General features: G+C 41.3%; 1 protein-coding gene across 3 annotated transcripts in view; it reads right to left on the minus strand.

Moving 5' to 3' along the window:
• Positions 1-15190, minus strand: part of AP1G1 (adaptor related protein complex 1 subunit gamma 1) — a 51973-nt gene extending 36783 nt beyond the window's left edge. The window contains exons 1-2 of one of the 3 annotated variants that reach the window (XM_080365118.1): positions 15043-15189; positions 127-330 (exon numbers count right to left, since the gene is read on the minus strand). In XM_080365118.1, coding sequence (XP_080221244.1) covers positions 127-327 — 201 coding nt within the window. In that variant the 5' untranslated portion in view covers positions 328-330; positions 15043-15189. Of the gene's footprint in view, positions 1-126; positions 331-12530; positions 12604-15042 lie in introns of those variants that run through there. The other 2 variants (XM_080365119.1, XM_080365120.1) reach the window with 2 other exon arrangements.
• Positions 15191-15400: the final 210 nt, after the last annotated feature.

The raw sequence follows: 15400 nt of genomic DNA on the forward strand, positions 1-15400 counted from the left end.
CTCAAAACATTGCGAAGAGCAAACACCAAAACCACAGCTAAGAATGTTCCAAACATGTCAATGTGCCCCAAATAAACAAAGCAGACTGGCATATGCACATAGCACAAGTACTGAACTCTGACCTACCTGTCCAAAATGTGCAGGGTATCCCAGCATGTGCATATACAGCAGCTTTGCCACATTTCTGCATCTGTATGTGTTATCTTCCTCTCGGAAGGATGACCGGATAGCAGCACATTCCTTTTGGATCATCTCACGCTCTTCTGCCTGGGTTCTTGCTGTCCGGATGGTCCGGATCAACTCCCGCAGTCGGATGGGGGCTGGCATCCTCTGGGAGAAAAGACAGATCTGTAAACCCTGTACTGCACCTAAAGGCTTCATAATAGTCTCACACTTTAACATATTTTTTTTTTTTCTTTCTTATCCTACAATTAAGAAAATGCAGACTGCTTCAGTAGCATGATTAAAAATAAACTTGAAAACCAGAGGTATTCATGGAACTTCGTATTTGCTTTTCCAGAACATTAGAAACGGGAATTACTATGCTTTGAGCTAGCTGCCAGGTGAATATAACATGATTCCTCACCTGAAACTGGCAGAAACGGCACTCACCAAGGTATGCTTTCATTCACAACATTTGCCTCTCTCTAGAAAACTCAGGCTTCAAAGACAGAGTTGATCCCAAAATCACGACAACTTCAGACAGAAATCCTTTACAAAAAGCAACGCCATTTAGTAACTTCCACACGATCTCATACAAGTGCTTCAGATAGCCATGCTTCAAAAATCCTGTAAACTTGTGCCATACATGCCTCTTTCTTAGAGGTGTGGAAGTCAACAGAAAAAAGCTGGTGGAAGAGCAATCTTAGCTGTGTGGAATTTCAGAGAATCTTCTTTTAGAAATAAGTAAATCAAGTTGACACCTTCCTTTTATTACACCCGAAAGTGAATAATCCTTTCTAAAACAAACAAGTCTGCCACACTAATGTCTGGTGGCACTGGTATGAAAATTGTGTGCAAGAAAGCATTCAACATGAACTCTGAGTAGTTTCACTTCACCAGATGAAGTACTGATGGAGCCATTTGACCTAGAGAGCAATTTAGTCTCCTGAGTACCCCCAAGAGGAAAACGTCTCTCCCAAAAAAGACAAACTTTAAAATTACATTCAACAATAGAACTTTTCAGCTCATGCTCACCAAAGCCAACTTTTGATTTTCTGTGAGATCAGACTATACAAGCATCTCTACAGTCTTCCTTCATCCACGTTAGACTGCAAATATACCTAAGCCATTCTGATAACAGATAATGTCACACCAACTTACAAAAAGTTGCCATGGCAGTCTGCTACAGTTTTTGTCTGGGTCACTGGCCTCTCAAAATGGTGTCATACATTTTAAACACTGCCATATCAGAAAAAAAGATGTTATTCAGATGCTGCACTAACTGGCTTGCATGACAGCACAGAACAGACAGGCTGGGAAGCATACAGAGTTAGCAGGGGACTTGTTTCTGCAGAAGAGCAGAGAGAGATGCATGCATAACACGTAAAGGTGGCCTCAGTAAGGCAGCTGAATTCAGCTCTAAATCTGGATTATAAATCTGGTCTCCTACAGAACTGATACATAACACTAAGTATCTTCAGTCAAAACCATGTAGGCCCTTCACATTTCTTTTTCCCATCTTCATACCTAGAAAGTTTGAATTTACAGAGACAAAGTGTTCAATTTTGAAAATGGAAGAGATGTTCTTTCTGCATAAGGAAACTCTGCCCCAAGATGCTGACACATGTAGGATCAAGATTATTGATATGTTAATCCTCAGTCTTGCCTTGGGAATATATAACACTTCCTCAAATTACTGTGGTACGAACAAATTAATACTTACTATGCATTCAGATGCTATACTAACAAGCATCACAGAAATGGTCATGGGGAAGTTAAGAAATCTGTCCCCAGAACAGTATTTGAACATGCAATAAATAAGGCCTTTGAATGTGGCAGTCCTGTTCTTTTAATGCAGCTTGTAATGTTTCTAAACTGAAAAGATCTTTCACATGCAACATCATATCTGCATGCATATGGGCTTTAGATGGACTCTTTAAAGCCTTAATGCAGACCTTTGCTCTTCAGCTAAAAGTACAAGTGACAGTGGTAGAAGTGTGCTCTGCCAGGAGCAAGTTAAGATTGTAGTACCATGGCAAACAGAACACGAAAATGCTGCAGAGCACTAGGAGCAGTACAGTGACCCACAGCTATTGTACAGAGTCTCTAGAGATTTCAGATGCTGAAAAGCAAGTCTCAAAGAAGCATGTAAAAATCACTTTTGCAAGCATTATCTGGCCAAAGTGGAAGACTATTTTCACCAGTGCAACAAAATACACATCCTCAAAATAAAAGACAACTCCCCAGCACTCATACAGGAAGTCAGCCAGAAGATTAAGGTTTCAAAGCTCCTCAAATAAAAGGTAGTTTAATTCTATCCATTTCCTGCCACACTGCCCCTATCCACGCATAATAAAATCCTTTTCCTACCCTGAGAGAGCAAAACACCTTTCTAAAATCCTGCCTCTGATGAATAGCTTGCTTGGGAAATTTCAGAATGATCAACTCAGAACTATTAAAAAAAAAGAGGGAGGAAAACAACTAACACCCATGGATTTAAATGGCATATAAAATGAAGGTAACCAGGCAAGAGTTAATTATTGAAAGCTAGAGTTCCAATATAGCACATACTAGCTGTTTCCTAGCTACTGTCTGGTTGTTTCCTGGCTGTTGTCTGGTTGTATTGCTTTACTCTGTGGTAATTTACTTAGTGAAAAGGGACAAACAGATTAACTGTGTGCTATCACCCGTGACTTGCTAACATGCTGTTAATTACACCCTACTATGTATCCCCAAAACTTGTTTGCTAAGATTATCCTTAGAGTCTGCTTTCAGAGCTGAAACTGAATAAAACTTCAGGCACAAAGCTTGTCTACCCAGGAAGTTATTCTGCAATAAGGTGGGACACAGCCTCCTCCCAAATTCTATGAATTCTTGTAACATCATTTGCTTTAGTTCACGTTTCTATTCGGTCGTACTGGAAGTGGTCTATCTCCTATAAAAACTACTCTTAATTAATTCAAGTTGACCCTTTATTTCCCTAGCAGTCTTCAACTTAACCTACAAAGTTACATTAAGACATGATCTGCCAACCTTTCACTGTCCTAACTGGGAAAAAAAGGCAGAAGGCAGATCAGAAATGGCCATACCACATCTGATCAAAGCTCCAGCCTGTTCAGTACTCTCTGACAAGGGCAAGTGCCTAGGGAAGAGTGTACCAACAGGGCAAGCATGTAGCAGCAATACCTCTTCAGAATGCAATCTTCAACAATTTGTAGCCCACGAACTTCCAGAGACAGAAAAAAACCAAACCACTCTGATTTTATCTGGAACCAAAGTAAACTTCTCGAATCAACAGCACTCTGCAGGACACAACTTGAGTTCCACAGCTTCACTGCATGACATATGGAGACCTTGCTGCTACTTCTGTTCTGCATTTCCAACTGCTTGTTTCCACCGATGCTCCCAAACATTCTACACACTTCCGCTGTTATCCCTCCCTCATCCTCCCCAGTCCAAAAAAATGCAGCCTCACATTCAAGCCCTTCAATGACCGTTACCTTTGTTGCCTTGCATGCACATTCTACAATTCTGTGTCCTTTCTGAAGGGGGAGAGAAGCAAAATGCTACACACAGCATTTAAAGAGGTAGGTGTACCATTGATTTATTTGTTTTAAATGCCTTCTATTTTGCTCCCTATTATTTCCCCAATAATTGGTAACACTCATTTTGGGGTTCTGATTGCTACAAAGTGCTCAGCTTGTGCTTTTCACATAACAGTATCATAAACCCAAAAATCTTTCCTGTGTGGCAACAGTCTGCTTGAAGTTCCTAATTTTTAAGCCTGGACTCACCTACTACACGCATACACATATATATCACTTGGTTCTAAACTAATTTTGATAAGCCACACTCCTGCTGGAAAACTGGGAAGTTAAAAAAATAAAAGCACACTACTGCACGACTATTCCTCTGCAGTCTATAGGCAGTAAGTTCACAATCACTAAGATCACCCATGTGCAGGCTCATGCTGAAACAAGTGGTTCTTGTCCTTCCATTGTGCTGACATTGGCATTCCTGGAAAAATGCACCACGAGGCAACCTGTAGATCTGAAAACCAGCTTGCTGCTTTTCCTCCGATGAGCAGTCTTCAGACACATCAGTTTGGCTTGTGCAGACACAAAAGCAACAGCAAGAACATACAGCTTTGGGAGACCCAAGAGAGTGGGAAAGAGGCAAAGCATTCCCTCCAGCAGTAAACCACACTTAGGCTATGGTTCTGCACCCTAGTTAAGTTGATCTAAAACCCTACTGGTTCCTGAGAAGATAGGCAGTGGCTATCAAAGTTCCAAGTCAAAACCATGACTGACACTTTTTATTTTAAGGAAAGAATTCTTTGGAAACTTTTTGAAACACCAATACATAGTCTGCAAACAAACTGAAGTTTGGCAGCAACTTGATTTGGTATCACAGGTTCTTTTGCTCCTACTCTGTATTTGAAGGGTTTACAAACTACTGAAAGACTGATAACTTCAGCTTGTGACTTGTATGATCACACTGCTTTCCTTGCCATGGGACCAAATCATTCTGTAGGTATGCCCATAGAAGACTTCAGCATGTTAAGTTTGACCCTGGACAACAGAAAGTAAAAGGACAGACCACCTAAATTGTTTTAGTCAATGGGAAAACAGCACTGAACAAAGTTACCATATGTTCTAAGTGCAGCTTTTTGTTAACATTTATTTTGCAACCTTCTCTAGTGTTTAGGTAGGACTTCCTACTTCACTGAGAAGGCAAGTAAAATGAAAACAACAAGATCTAATATGATTTCACCCAAACATCACTCAGCAACTGAACAAAACAAACAGTCTGTATTCACAAATGTCATTGCATAAATAATCAGCAAGTCACACTGTAAAGATTATTTTTCCTCCTCACATGACAACCACAGGAAAGCAAGCAGAAAGCAGCATTTCACAAAGCAAAGAACTGAAGAACAAGACTCATAATCAGATGATAGCCAAATTATGAGGCTACCTCCACTTTTCATCTGTGTAACACACTAATGCGCAGTTACTACAGACACAGTCCAACCTGAACTACTTCCTAAGAGCAACTGTGTATGACACAGGCTTCCTGCCTGATAAGGGTAGAACAATTCAGAACTGCTCTGATGGGCAAAAGACAAAGCTATGATTTACTTTCCAACATTCAGAACTTCCATCCTTGTGGTGCAACTCCATACTCAGTCTTCTTTTATTTTTTTAAGTCAATATTAAATCATTCTGCTTTTTTAAAAATACACCTTTGCTTTCAATTCTTCCCTAAAAAAACCCTTCACACTCATTTATATAAAATAATGTCTCCCCCTCACACCCTCACAAATCACTTCACTTGCTTATTCCTGGGGCTTGAGCTTCTTTCTTGTACACACTACCAGCATTTCAGTGCTATAGTAATTCTCATGCAATGCATCAGGGTGGCTTTTCTTCCCCCCCTTCCACAAGAAAGCGTTCTCTTATGACCAAGCAATTCTTATACCAGGTATTTGATTTCTTCCTTCAGCAACTTTATGATTCTTCTGCACACTAACACACTGGAAATCTCATCTTGTTTTTAATCTTCCAACATTTCAAGTAAGTTTAAGTTTGCAGGTGTGAAGAAACTTGCGACATGAGAACACTCAAATTCAGAAACATTCCAGAACAGATTAACATGAACTTACTACCAAGTATTCCAGTGTCTACTGTATCACATTAATGGTCTGCTGGCATATTCTGCATAATTCCTCCTGATTTTCTGTCAAGTATCACTATTCACACCACAAAATACACATATACCCAAACAGTTTCAGCAATGTGGTGAGCGTTTTCCCACTAACAGATGGCATGACGAGCTATCTGTTGCCCTGTACTGATGCGGTGCAGGGCATAAATGGGAAACTGCAGAGAACATGCAGCCGCCATGCCCAGTAAGGCACAAACCTGATCCAACGCAGTATCCAGTCTCAGGATGGGAAGCAGCAGGTATATAGGGGAATTAACAGAGAAAATACATCTCCGTGATACCTTCCCTGCTCCCAAGGTTTGCTGCAACTTAAGGGACTTCCTGAACTACAGACAGTACCTTTCCACATAGCACCTCTCTACAGACCTATGGAATTACCTAATCAATTTTTGAAAGCATCCAATGTTTATCCCATTCATACCCATGGTGATAATTAACTAAAAATTCTATTTAAAAATTCCTTTTGCTTTAAACCTGCTGTCTGACCAAGTAATGGATACTAAACAAAATTCTTACACCATGAGAAAGGAAGTACTAATCACCTATTAACTAATTTTATGCCATCTATAATTTTACAGCCTTTAATTGTATCTACCATTCAGCCACCTCCCTTTCCAGGCAGCAGAGTCCTACTCCAGTCTCTTCCTGTATGGAGCCATTGCACAACATTGTGCAATTCCTTCATATGACTCCGCACCTCTCAGAATTTTTTTTTCTTTCTTCAAAAACAAAGAGTAGACCTATAAAAAGTACTCAAGCAACAGATGCACAAGTCCACATAAAAGACTTTTTTTCTTTGCTCTTAGAATGTTAAAAATGTTTGAAGTCGCTTCACCTGTTTGGCTACTGTTAAGTTGGCATTTTGTATAAAGATCCTACAGAGAGCTCTAAGGCCTCTGACTTGGTGACAACTTATTTAGAACCTTTCACTATGCATGTACCTTCGCAGTAATTTCCTTCCAGCATAGGCACTGCTTTGCATTTATTGACAATGAATTTGTTTTACATTCTTAATGCATTCTTCCTTAGTATCACAATATCCTTTCACAGCTTTGGGATGAAACAGTCACCTCACTATTCCCTCTTCTCCAGATCACTTTATGAACATGCCTAACGGCACAGTTTCACAGAGTGCCTCTCAATAACCACTTCCTATTACAAAACCAGACAGATTTTCTATCATTGTCTGGTCACTTTTGTTTCCTCCTTAGCTAGCTATTAATTCACAGTAAGACCTCCCTTGAAAAACTGTGCTACAACACAACAAAAGCTTTTGGTTAAAGGCTCTGTCAAGATTTCTGAAAAATCCAACAGTTCTATAATGCAGACAACCTTTATACATTTACTGAGAATTTGTCAAGAACCACACAGTTCCCAGGTCCTTGGCATCACTCAAACCATCACCTATACTCTTGTTGTAAATAAAGTATTGATTAAGAGTGACATATCAGATTTACAAGTTGAACAATGTTGTGTTCCTTCAGAGATACTGGTAAATTTCCCTTTCTATTGGCAATTTATTACTAATTTTACCTATCTGTTCCAAGAGTTCTTGTGATATTTCAATTTGGGAGTATTTCTCGCAGATTTCAACATGAGAATCTCAGTTTTTCCACATGCACATATCCACAAGCACTGATGTAAGCAACAATAATTTTTCTTTTTCCCCCCCCTATTAATCTGTTGGGTTCGGGTTTTGTTGGGTTTTTTTGGTTTGGGGTTTTTTTTTTTTTTTTTTTTTACACACACATTTGGTTATCTGTCAGACTTCTAGCATATCTCTCTGCCATGTATCACATATAGCAACAAAACAGAGTTCTATCCCAGGCATGTGGTCTTTAAGTGTCACCAGAGTATTTAGTAAGAAAAAAATTAATGCATCCCATCCATGCTGAGGTACTGAGAAAAAGAATTATGAACATCAATTGAGAAGAAGAATAAAGACAGGAAGAAAGATCAAGAAGTTTGTTTAGGAACATAAAAAAACCCTTCAAAAAATATTAAGCAGTTCTTCCTTTTTCACTCGATCTCTCAGAAACTGTGGCACATCTGAAAGACAGTCAGACATACCTTCCACATAACCACCAGCAAATCAGTTCTCCTAGAGCAGCTTGTCGTCTCAATTCCCACCTATATGTCACAGATAATACAGACTGCCCAGGGACTCTGCAGGCACAATAGCTTAAATGCCTCTGTTGCTGCAGCATTATCACAAGCAGCAGCAAGGTGAAACAAACATGGCCCGTTTCACTACAATGCATAGAATGGCTTCCTACTACTCCTACTAGAGGCACATGCAGAACACATACAACTGAAGAGCCATGTGTTGCCTACAAAAACTTTAATTGCAGCTCTTAGATCACTGACTACATCAGGTGACAAGCATTAAGATGGTATTGACAGACAGAAGGTCTACTGACTAAATAACTACAAAACTGGGAGAAGCCAAGCCAGCAGGGACTGCTGGGGTAGATTATTACCACTTAATTGAAAAAACACAGCTGCATGTGCAGCTCAAACATCTGAATGAAGGAGCTGGGGATGTCCGAGCACTTGTGTTTCACATCCTGCCTGTTAGTCTCTCCCAGAGCTCTAAGATTAGCATCATGTGTTCCTTGGTCATCAGGCAAAGATCCATAGCTTGTATGGGTCAGGAAAGCTAATAAACCTACATCCAAGCTAACAAACCAGGTTTTGTGCATGTTATCACAACGTTTTATCAAGTCACTCAGAACCTCAGTCTCACTCTCACCCCCCGAGAAAATTCCTTTAGTTTTCTGAGGTCCACATATTTTCATACTCAGGAAGGCATTCACACCACTTCCTGGATGACCCCATGTTCCTCGGGATGACTCCTCTCCACAGGCATGCCGTAACTTAACCAGTAAGCTCACAATGCCATGACTTGAAATGGCACGATGGCGGACCAGAAGCATGCATTTTGCAGACTTGGTGAAAACACAGGCAAAAGAGGTGATGGAAAATATTAATTCACACAAGACAGCAACCACTTCATATGATGTAGTTCAAACCAGTATGTGCTTGCAGATGTACAGACGAAGAAAAAAACCAACACACTGCTAACTGAAAGAAGACAGCAACAACTCCACTCTTCTTGTTCCTTTCTAGTGGTTATACACACATAAGAAGTGCCCTGCCCTCCCCTTAGTTAATTAAATCAGCTCTCAGCCATACTTATGTATTAATTTTCTAGGATTCTGACAGATTGCAGAACATCATGAAACAAACATTTTTCCACACACGTGCTGCCAAGCAATCCGTGAGTGGAGACTAGACTCATTGAGCACAACGACAAGCTGTAATTGCAAGACAGGCACAAGGTCTCATGTCCTCCATGGATACAGAGCTGTCACTCTAGGAAGCCACAGCACAGTAAAAGACACAAAGAATGGAAAGGGCTCCAGCAAGCCCTAGAAGATGATTTATTGGCAAGTATTTATGATTTTCCTGATCGTATAAACAGAGTATGGACAATATGCAGAGTAACCATAGCATGGCTCTGCCAAAACAGTCAGAACGGTTATGGTATCAAAATCTTATTGGGACTTGATACACAACCACACACACTTCACTAAAGAAGGGAACTGGGACTATATATCAATAAAACAGAGTAACAAGAGTTGAACCAAAAAAAATACTGGAGAATTACAAAAGCAAAGTATAATTAGGAATAAACAATTTAGAGCTCAGAATAATTAAAACACTTGGGTGATCATCTAATTTTGACTATATAATTTGTCTTGAAATGAGAAATCTTGAAATTTACACTATATGTGAAAGACTAAGAAAAGTCAGCTTCAGGTGAAAACTACAAAACTATTGAATAACAAACTGCCATGAAAAATTAAATTTTATAGACTTCTCTATATTAGAAAAATGCATTTTATTGTACAAGATAACTAACGGAGAGGGAACCACCATATCATCTAGTAATAACAGACCTGAAGTTTAAACTTCACTGTCTAAACGCTGCTTATAACTTCCTTCAAAGTAGCAAGTCTTGTTCTTCAGAACCAGTTAGCATTTTTCACCAGTACAGGCATATGTTTTTATTCTTTGCACATTAACATAAATGACAAGGCAATTTTCAAAAGTAGTTACCTCTTTCCTCATTTTGTTTACAGCAGCAGATTCTCTATGCCATTTCTTTGCAAACTACAAGCTCTAGAAATCAGGAGTGATCCTCGACTACCTGGAAAGAGCCTACCCGCTAATATTTACTGGTAGGAGTAAACGCAAAATTCTTCTACTTCATCAAGTCTGCTTCCCCTTCTCATTTTGAAGGCCTTGCTTGTTAGAGTAGCCTACTATCAAGATCAAAGCTTCTGAAAGAATTGGATACCTCAGATTAGTTCCAGTGGTATCGGTGGCTGCTGTCTAAATTCCTTTTAAAAAAATAAAGAATTCCACCTTTTTTCCTAGTCTCTGGATTGCACAAAAGGTGTTAGCTCAATAATTCTCCTACCTCTGCTATTCATTAATTCTTCCCTTGGACCAACAGGAAAAGGTATTCTTTCTTTATGCAACTCACTCCTGGTAAACTACCCATAAGTGAAAAAAAACTATGAAGAAAACAAAAATTGTGCTATATTAAAACATTCTGTTTTCATCTAAGTTATGCTTCTAAATCACTTTCTCACCTTTTACAGTCTTTTACTAGTTAAGCTTCTCATATTTCAAACTTACAGATTTCATTCAATACACTCTTATGCCCGAAATATTTAAGTATAGAACCTTACTAGAAGTCTCTCTTAGAATACAAATACGATTGTTCACCAAATAACCTTTTGTATTTACAAGAACCAACTAATATTGCCAAAACCCACACGTAAAATGCTTAAGTTTTACTTCAGCGAAGCTGTATTTCTCTCTCAGGAATTGCAGCGTAAAGACAAAAGAACTTACTAGCCTTAAACGTGCAATTGATTTGAGATCCTTCCCTTTGGAAACTATTTAGAAACGTTAGCTTATGTCAAAAAAACCCACCAAGACCCACCTCACACCACTTTTTCAATATATTAATGAAGTAACTTAAAAAAAAAGTTGAACAACTTGTTTAGGACAAATTACTATGTGATTGGACAAGTTTTAAAATTCCATTATTATTTAGCCTTAAATTCTGTAAACATTAAGACATAAAAACCCAGCAAAGCTCATGGAATTTTTCACAGAAGGGCTTCACTGTTTGGGAAAATTGTCTGAATTTTCAATTCAAGATACACACCCAGTTATAGCTCTTCCTGTAAATAGTATTTCTGAACTTAGTTCATCTTAGACAGCAACCCAAGACTAAAGAAGCTTACGTTTTCAAACTTCTGAAATACACAACGTAAGTTGCTCCACCCCAACACACACATAAGTAATCACATTCCTCAAGCAAAAACAGCTTTTAGGAAGTTACATAATTAAAGCCTGACCCAACTCCCAACTGAAAGCGGTAGCAGAACTCCCCTGCTTACTTCAATGTCACTGATTCAAGCCTCCTGCGCACAAAAGCAGAAGACACATCTGGAATACACAGAAGGAGTAACTGCCATGGTTAACTACAAGGTATCGATAGCCTCAACTCCATACTACTATTAGTGGGCCTCCACACTTCTATTAGATACCTGGGGGAAAAGACAGACATATTTGCAGTAAAGGAAGAAATACACACTGCAAAAAGAAATGAAGCTGTAAACAAAAAAGCAGAGACATTGGTACATAGCTTAGCACTATCAATATTTATACAGAAAACAGTAAACACCTAAGCAAGGAGCACCATCATCAACAAGGGCAAAGAAGGGCAAAGGCCAACACAAAAGAGTTGAGTGAAAACCACCCATACACCATTCCAAGTGGAGAAAAAAATCTCTCTTGAGAAAAAGCTGTTTAACACAACAGAGAACTAGGAAGTAGAAAGTAACATCAGAAAACAAAAAAAAAAGTTAAGGCAGCAGGGGGCTTCAAAATACAGGGTGATAATAAATGGCATCAATGTTACATTCTGCATTATACAAAGGCACTATGAGGGGGGAAGAGGTTAAGTAAAGGAAAAAATGCCCCAAACCAAGAGCTAAAAAAAAAAAAAAAAGTCTCAGAAGCAGCAATGATCCCATTTCCAGTTACATTCATTAAATTAGAAATGTAGCACAAGACTATTCAAGATGCACGCCGCCAGGCTGCTCAAGCTGAGAGGACAAGAGAGGAGACAGGATAGTGACCAGGGATGTTACACTGTTCTTGAAGACTTTCAGTTTGAACAGATCCCACAAGCTTGTGGAACTGAATGCACCCCTACCTCTCTTTTCTTTACTTCCTATGGTTACGGCCCAACAACAGAAGTCAGTGAGACCAGGTAAGCGCTTTTGATGAGGTTCCCATTGCTGCATAACACCACATACACCAAAGCAAACAACTCCTGAACTGGCTTCAACAGCCATTACAAATATTAACCTCAACACTTGTCAAAAAAAATAAATATTTCTCTTTTTTTTAGAAGTTAACAAATGAAGCATTGGAAGAGCAAGCACACCTACATAGCAGATCAGTATAACAAATGAGATCAGAATGCCACATTTGCTGGCTTCTGGTTCTATACTTCAATCACTACTAACCTACATTACCTTTGTATTTCTCACCTGCTTCTAGTTTTCTAACTATTTTGATCTGTAAGGTCATCTCGTTATTTTACTTCCCATTCACTTGCCTGCAGAGTTAATAAAAAAAATAATTAGCTACTGCTTTGTGACAGAAACCTCTGCACCTTTCTTTACCTTGGTTAATGCCAGATGAAAGACAAGACAACACATTTTTACATTCATTAATATAAACTTTACAATATACCAGGTAACTTCAGCTCTGCCCTAGGAAGTTCTAATGTTAGATTTTACCTACAGCATCTCTGTCGAACAGCAGATAAAGGCTAACACTACTACTTGTGCTATTAGCAGATTCACTTGTACTCATGTTACCCTAACTCTGTTTTTCAAGTTAGAGCCTCATCATATACTCACTTATTAATGCCAAAACTCTCCTCCAATGAAGAAATACTGCTACCAAGGCAGCCCAGATCCTTTTTCTCAAATAATAGCTAAGTATCATCTAGAATAAATTAACATCACTTTCCATCAGAAGAGGTTGCCCTGTTATTGAAAAATACAAAGAAATCAAACAGCCCATCTCCTGAAGTTATATACATTGCCAACTCAAAAATAAAACCAAATATACACACTAAAGAGGCACAAGAAGCTTTACTGAATAAGTGCCATCAACTTTAGAAGCAGTTAAGATTTTTATGAGCTCTTATACTTTAAAAGGTGACTTTCCAAATCTGAACTGCAATAACCAGTGCACTCTACCTGCGTGCCTAAGAACAGGCAACTTCAGTTCCTTTGCCACTGTTCACAACCTTTTTACACAATCGCCTGACAAACTTACTGACCTCATTTTAGTTTACAATTATGCCATTGCAAAACTCTGCATACAAACGAGCTATCAAGAGTCAGAACATTTTGGTATCCCTTATTCTCTCACTGGGACACTGCAACAAAAGTACTGCATGAACCCTTCATTCCTATCATACCACCTTTAGGGGAAAAAAAAAATTAAATGCTTTTTTATCAAAGAAGGAGGAAATCTGAAAGTTCTCTTACATACTAGAGACAGAATAGCAAGATCCCTTCACAAAACAATTACCCCAGACTTGCTTTCCCCTTCTCAGCTCACAGGAATTTAAATACCTTCCCCTCTTTTTCCCACCATGGAAGAAATGAGGGATTCACACTGAACCCCTCAGAAAAAAAACCAAAAAATATTCTCACCTTCACTGTGTTCTCAGGTACCCAATAAAGTTTTCGAACCCTGTGCCAAATACCAGCATGCACATAAGTAGGCAAAAGAAAGGATATGGCAATAGAACAGGACATGCAAATAAAGAAAGGAAAAAATAACAAGTATAGTGTAGAAAAGGGGTGGAGAAAACTGGCACAGAAATACCAGCCATGCACTATCACACAGAAGCAGAACGGGAAAAAGTAAAAGAAAAGTTAACAACACAAAAATCTCTGCCATTTTAAAGGTAAGATGCTAGTGGCACTATGCAGGGGAAAATACGCAGATATATTACTTTAAGCAAGTATAAGTCAAACACACCTTCTGGTCATGCACGTGAAGTGTCACCCTTCCAAAGGCGTTCCACTGGAATTCCATACTGCTCCATTAACATATCAAGCATCAGAAACTATAATACACTACTAAACATTTGTAAGCATCATTTACAATGTAGTAAACCACACAACTGTTCCAGCTTCCAACTTTACAAGCAATGCTTACTATAAAAAAACCTTATGATTTGTCTTACAGCTTGTGAGAAGGAAAAAAGAAAAAGAGAACTCGACCAATCCCGAAGAAGGGACTTGACACTGTCCTCACAGACCGATTCTCACAGCGTCTACCGCTAACACAAACCCGTATTTGCAGCGTACTGCAAATGCCTTTGCCCAGAGATCAGTTTTCGCTTCCACCGAAAGCCACGGAACGGCAGAACACGCAAACGCGGCAAGTACGAGAGATGCCAGCTAAGGCCCGGAGCAGCTGGGCGGCACAAGCAGGGAGGGAGCACGGAGGGCTGGGCTCCCAAGGCGCCGAGGACCTCCGGCACGGCCCAGGTCCCTCTGCTCCACGCTGACAGAACTCCCGCAGGCCCGCGCTCGCCCGCCGGGAGGCGGCACCACCCGGGGCCCGGTGGCGGCGGAGCCCTGCCAGCAGATCCTGCCCAGCGGGCAGAAGCCGGAACCCCTCCGGGGCGCTCCGCTGCGCCGCTGGAGACGGGAGCCGGCCCGAGAGCGCAGGGCAGAGTCTGAGCCAGGCCCGGCGGAGGCGGGGGGCACGGGCCGCGGTGGCAGGGCCGCGGGTGCACACCGGGCGGCTGCCGCCGGCACTAGTGCCCCTGGCGCTGTGGCGGCCCGGCCGCGGGGCTCGATGGCGGGCAGGAGCGCCAGCACAGGCATGCGGGGGCCCCGGGCGGCCGGGAACTCACGGGCCGCGGCAGCGTAGGTCCAGCCCGGCCAGCGGCGCAGTGAGGGGAGCAGGCGAGCGGCGAACACCGGCGCGGGGGCAGACCGGGGCGGAGGGCGCCACAGACGCACTCACCGGGCCGGTCCCTGGAGCAGAGGAAGCAGCAGCGGCAGGAGCCAGGCATTCAAAATGGCGACAGCGCGGCCGCAGCACCGATACCGCAGGCGGAGGGATCCGCACGCTGGCGCTCTCCCCTAGGCCGGCCGTTCACTACCGGCCGCGGGGAGGCGGGAGGGGGGGGCGCAGAGCGGAGCGTCAGCCTCAGAAGGGGCAGCGGGGGAACATCGCGGCAGCGGCGGCGGCGAGGCGGAAAAGGCAGCTCGCACTATTTTTCATGGCGGAAGCATCCGCGAGGTCGGCCTTGCGAGAAGCCGACCGTCACTACCGTGGCAGTCAGTGATGACGTCACGCGGGGGCGGTGTCACGACGCGCG

Source organism: Falco punctatus (genome assembly GCF_963210335.1).
Source record: "Falco punctatus genome assembly, chromosome: 14".
Lineage (NCBI taxonomy): Eukaryota > Metazoa > Chordata > Aves > Falconiformes > Falconidae > Falco > Falco punctatus.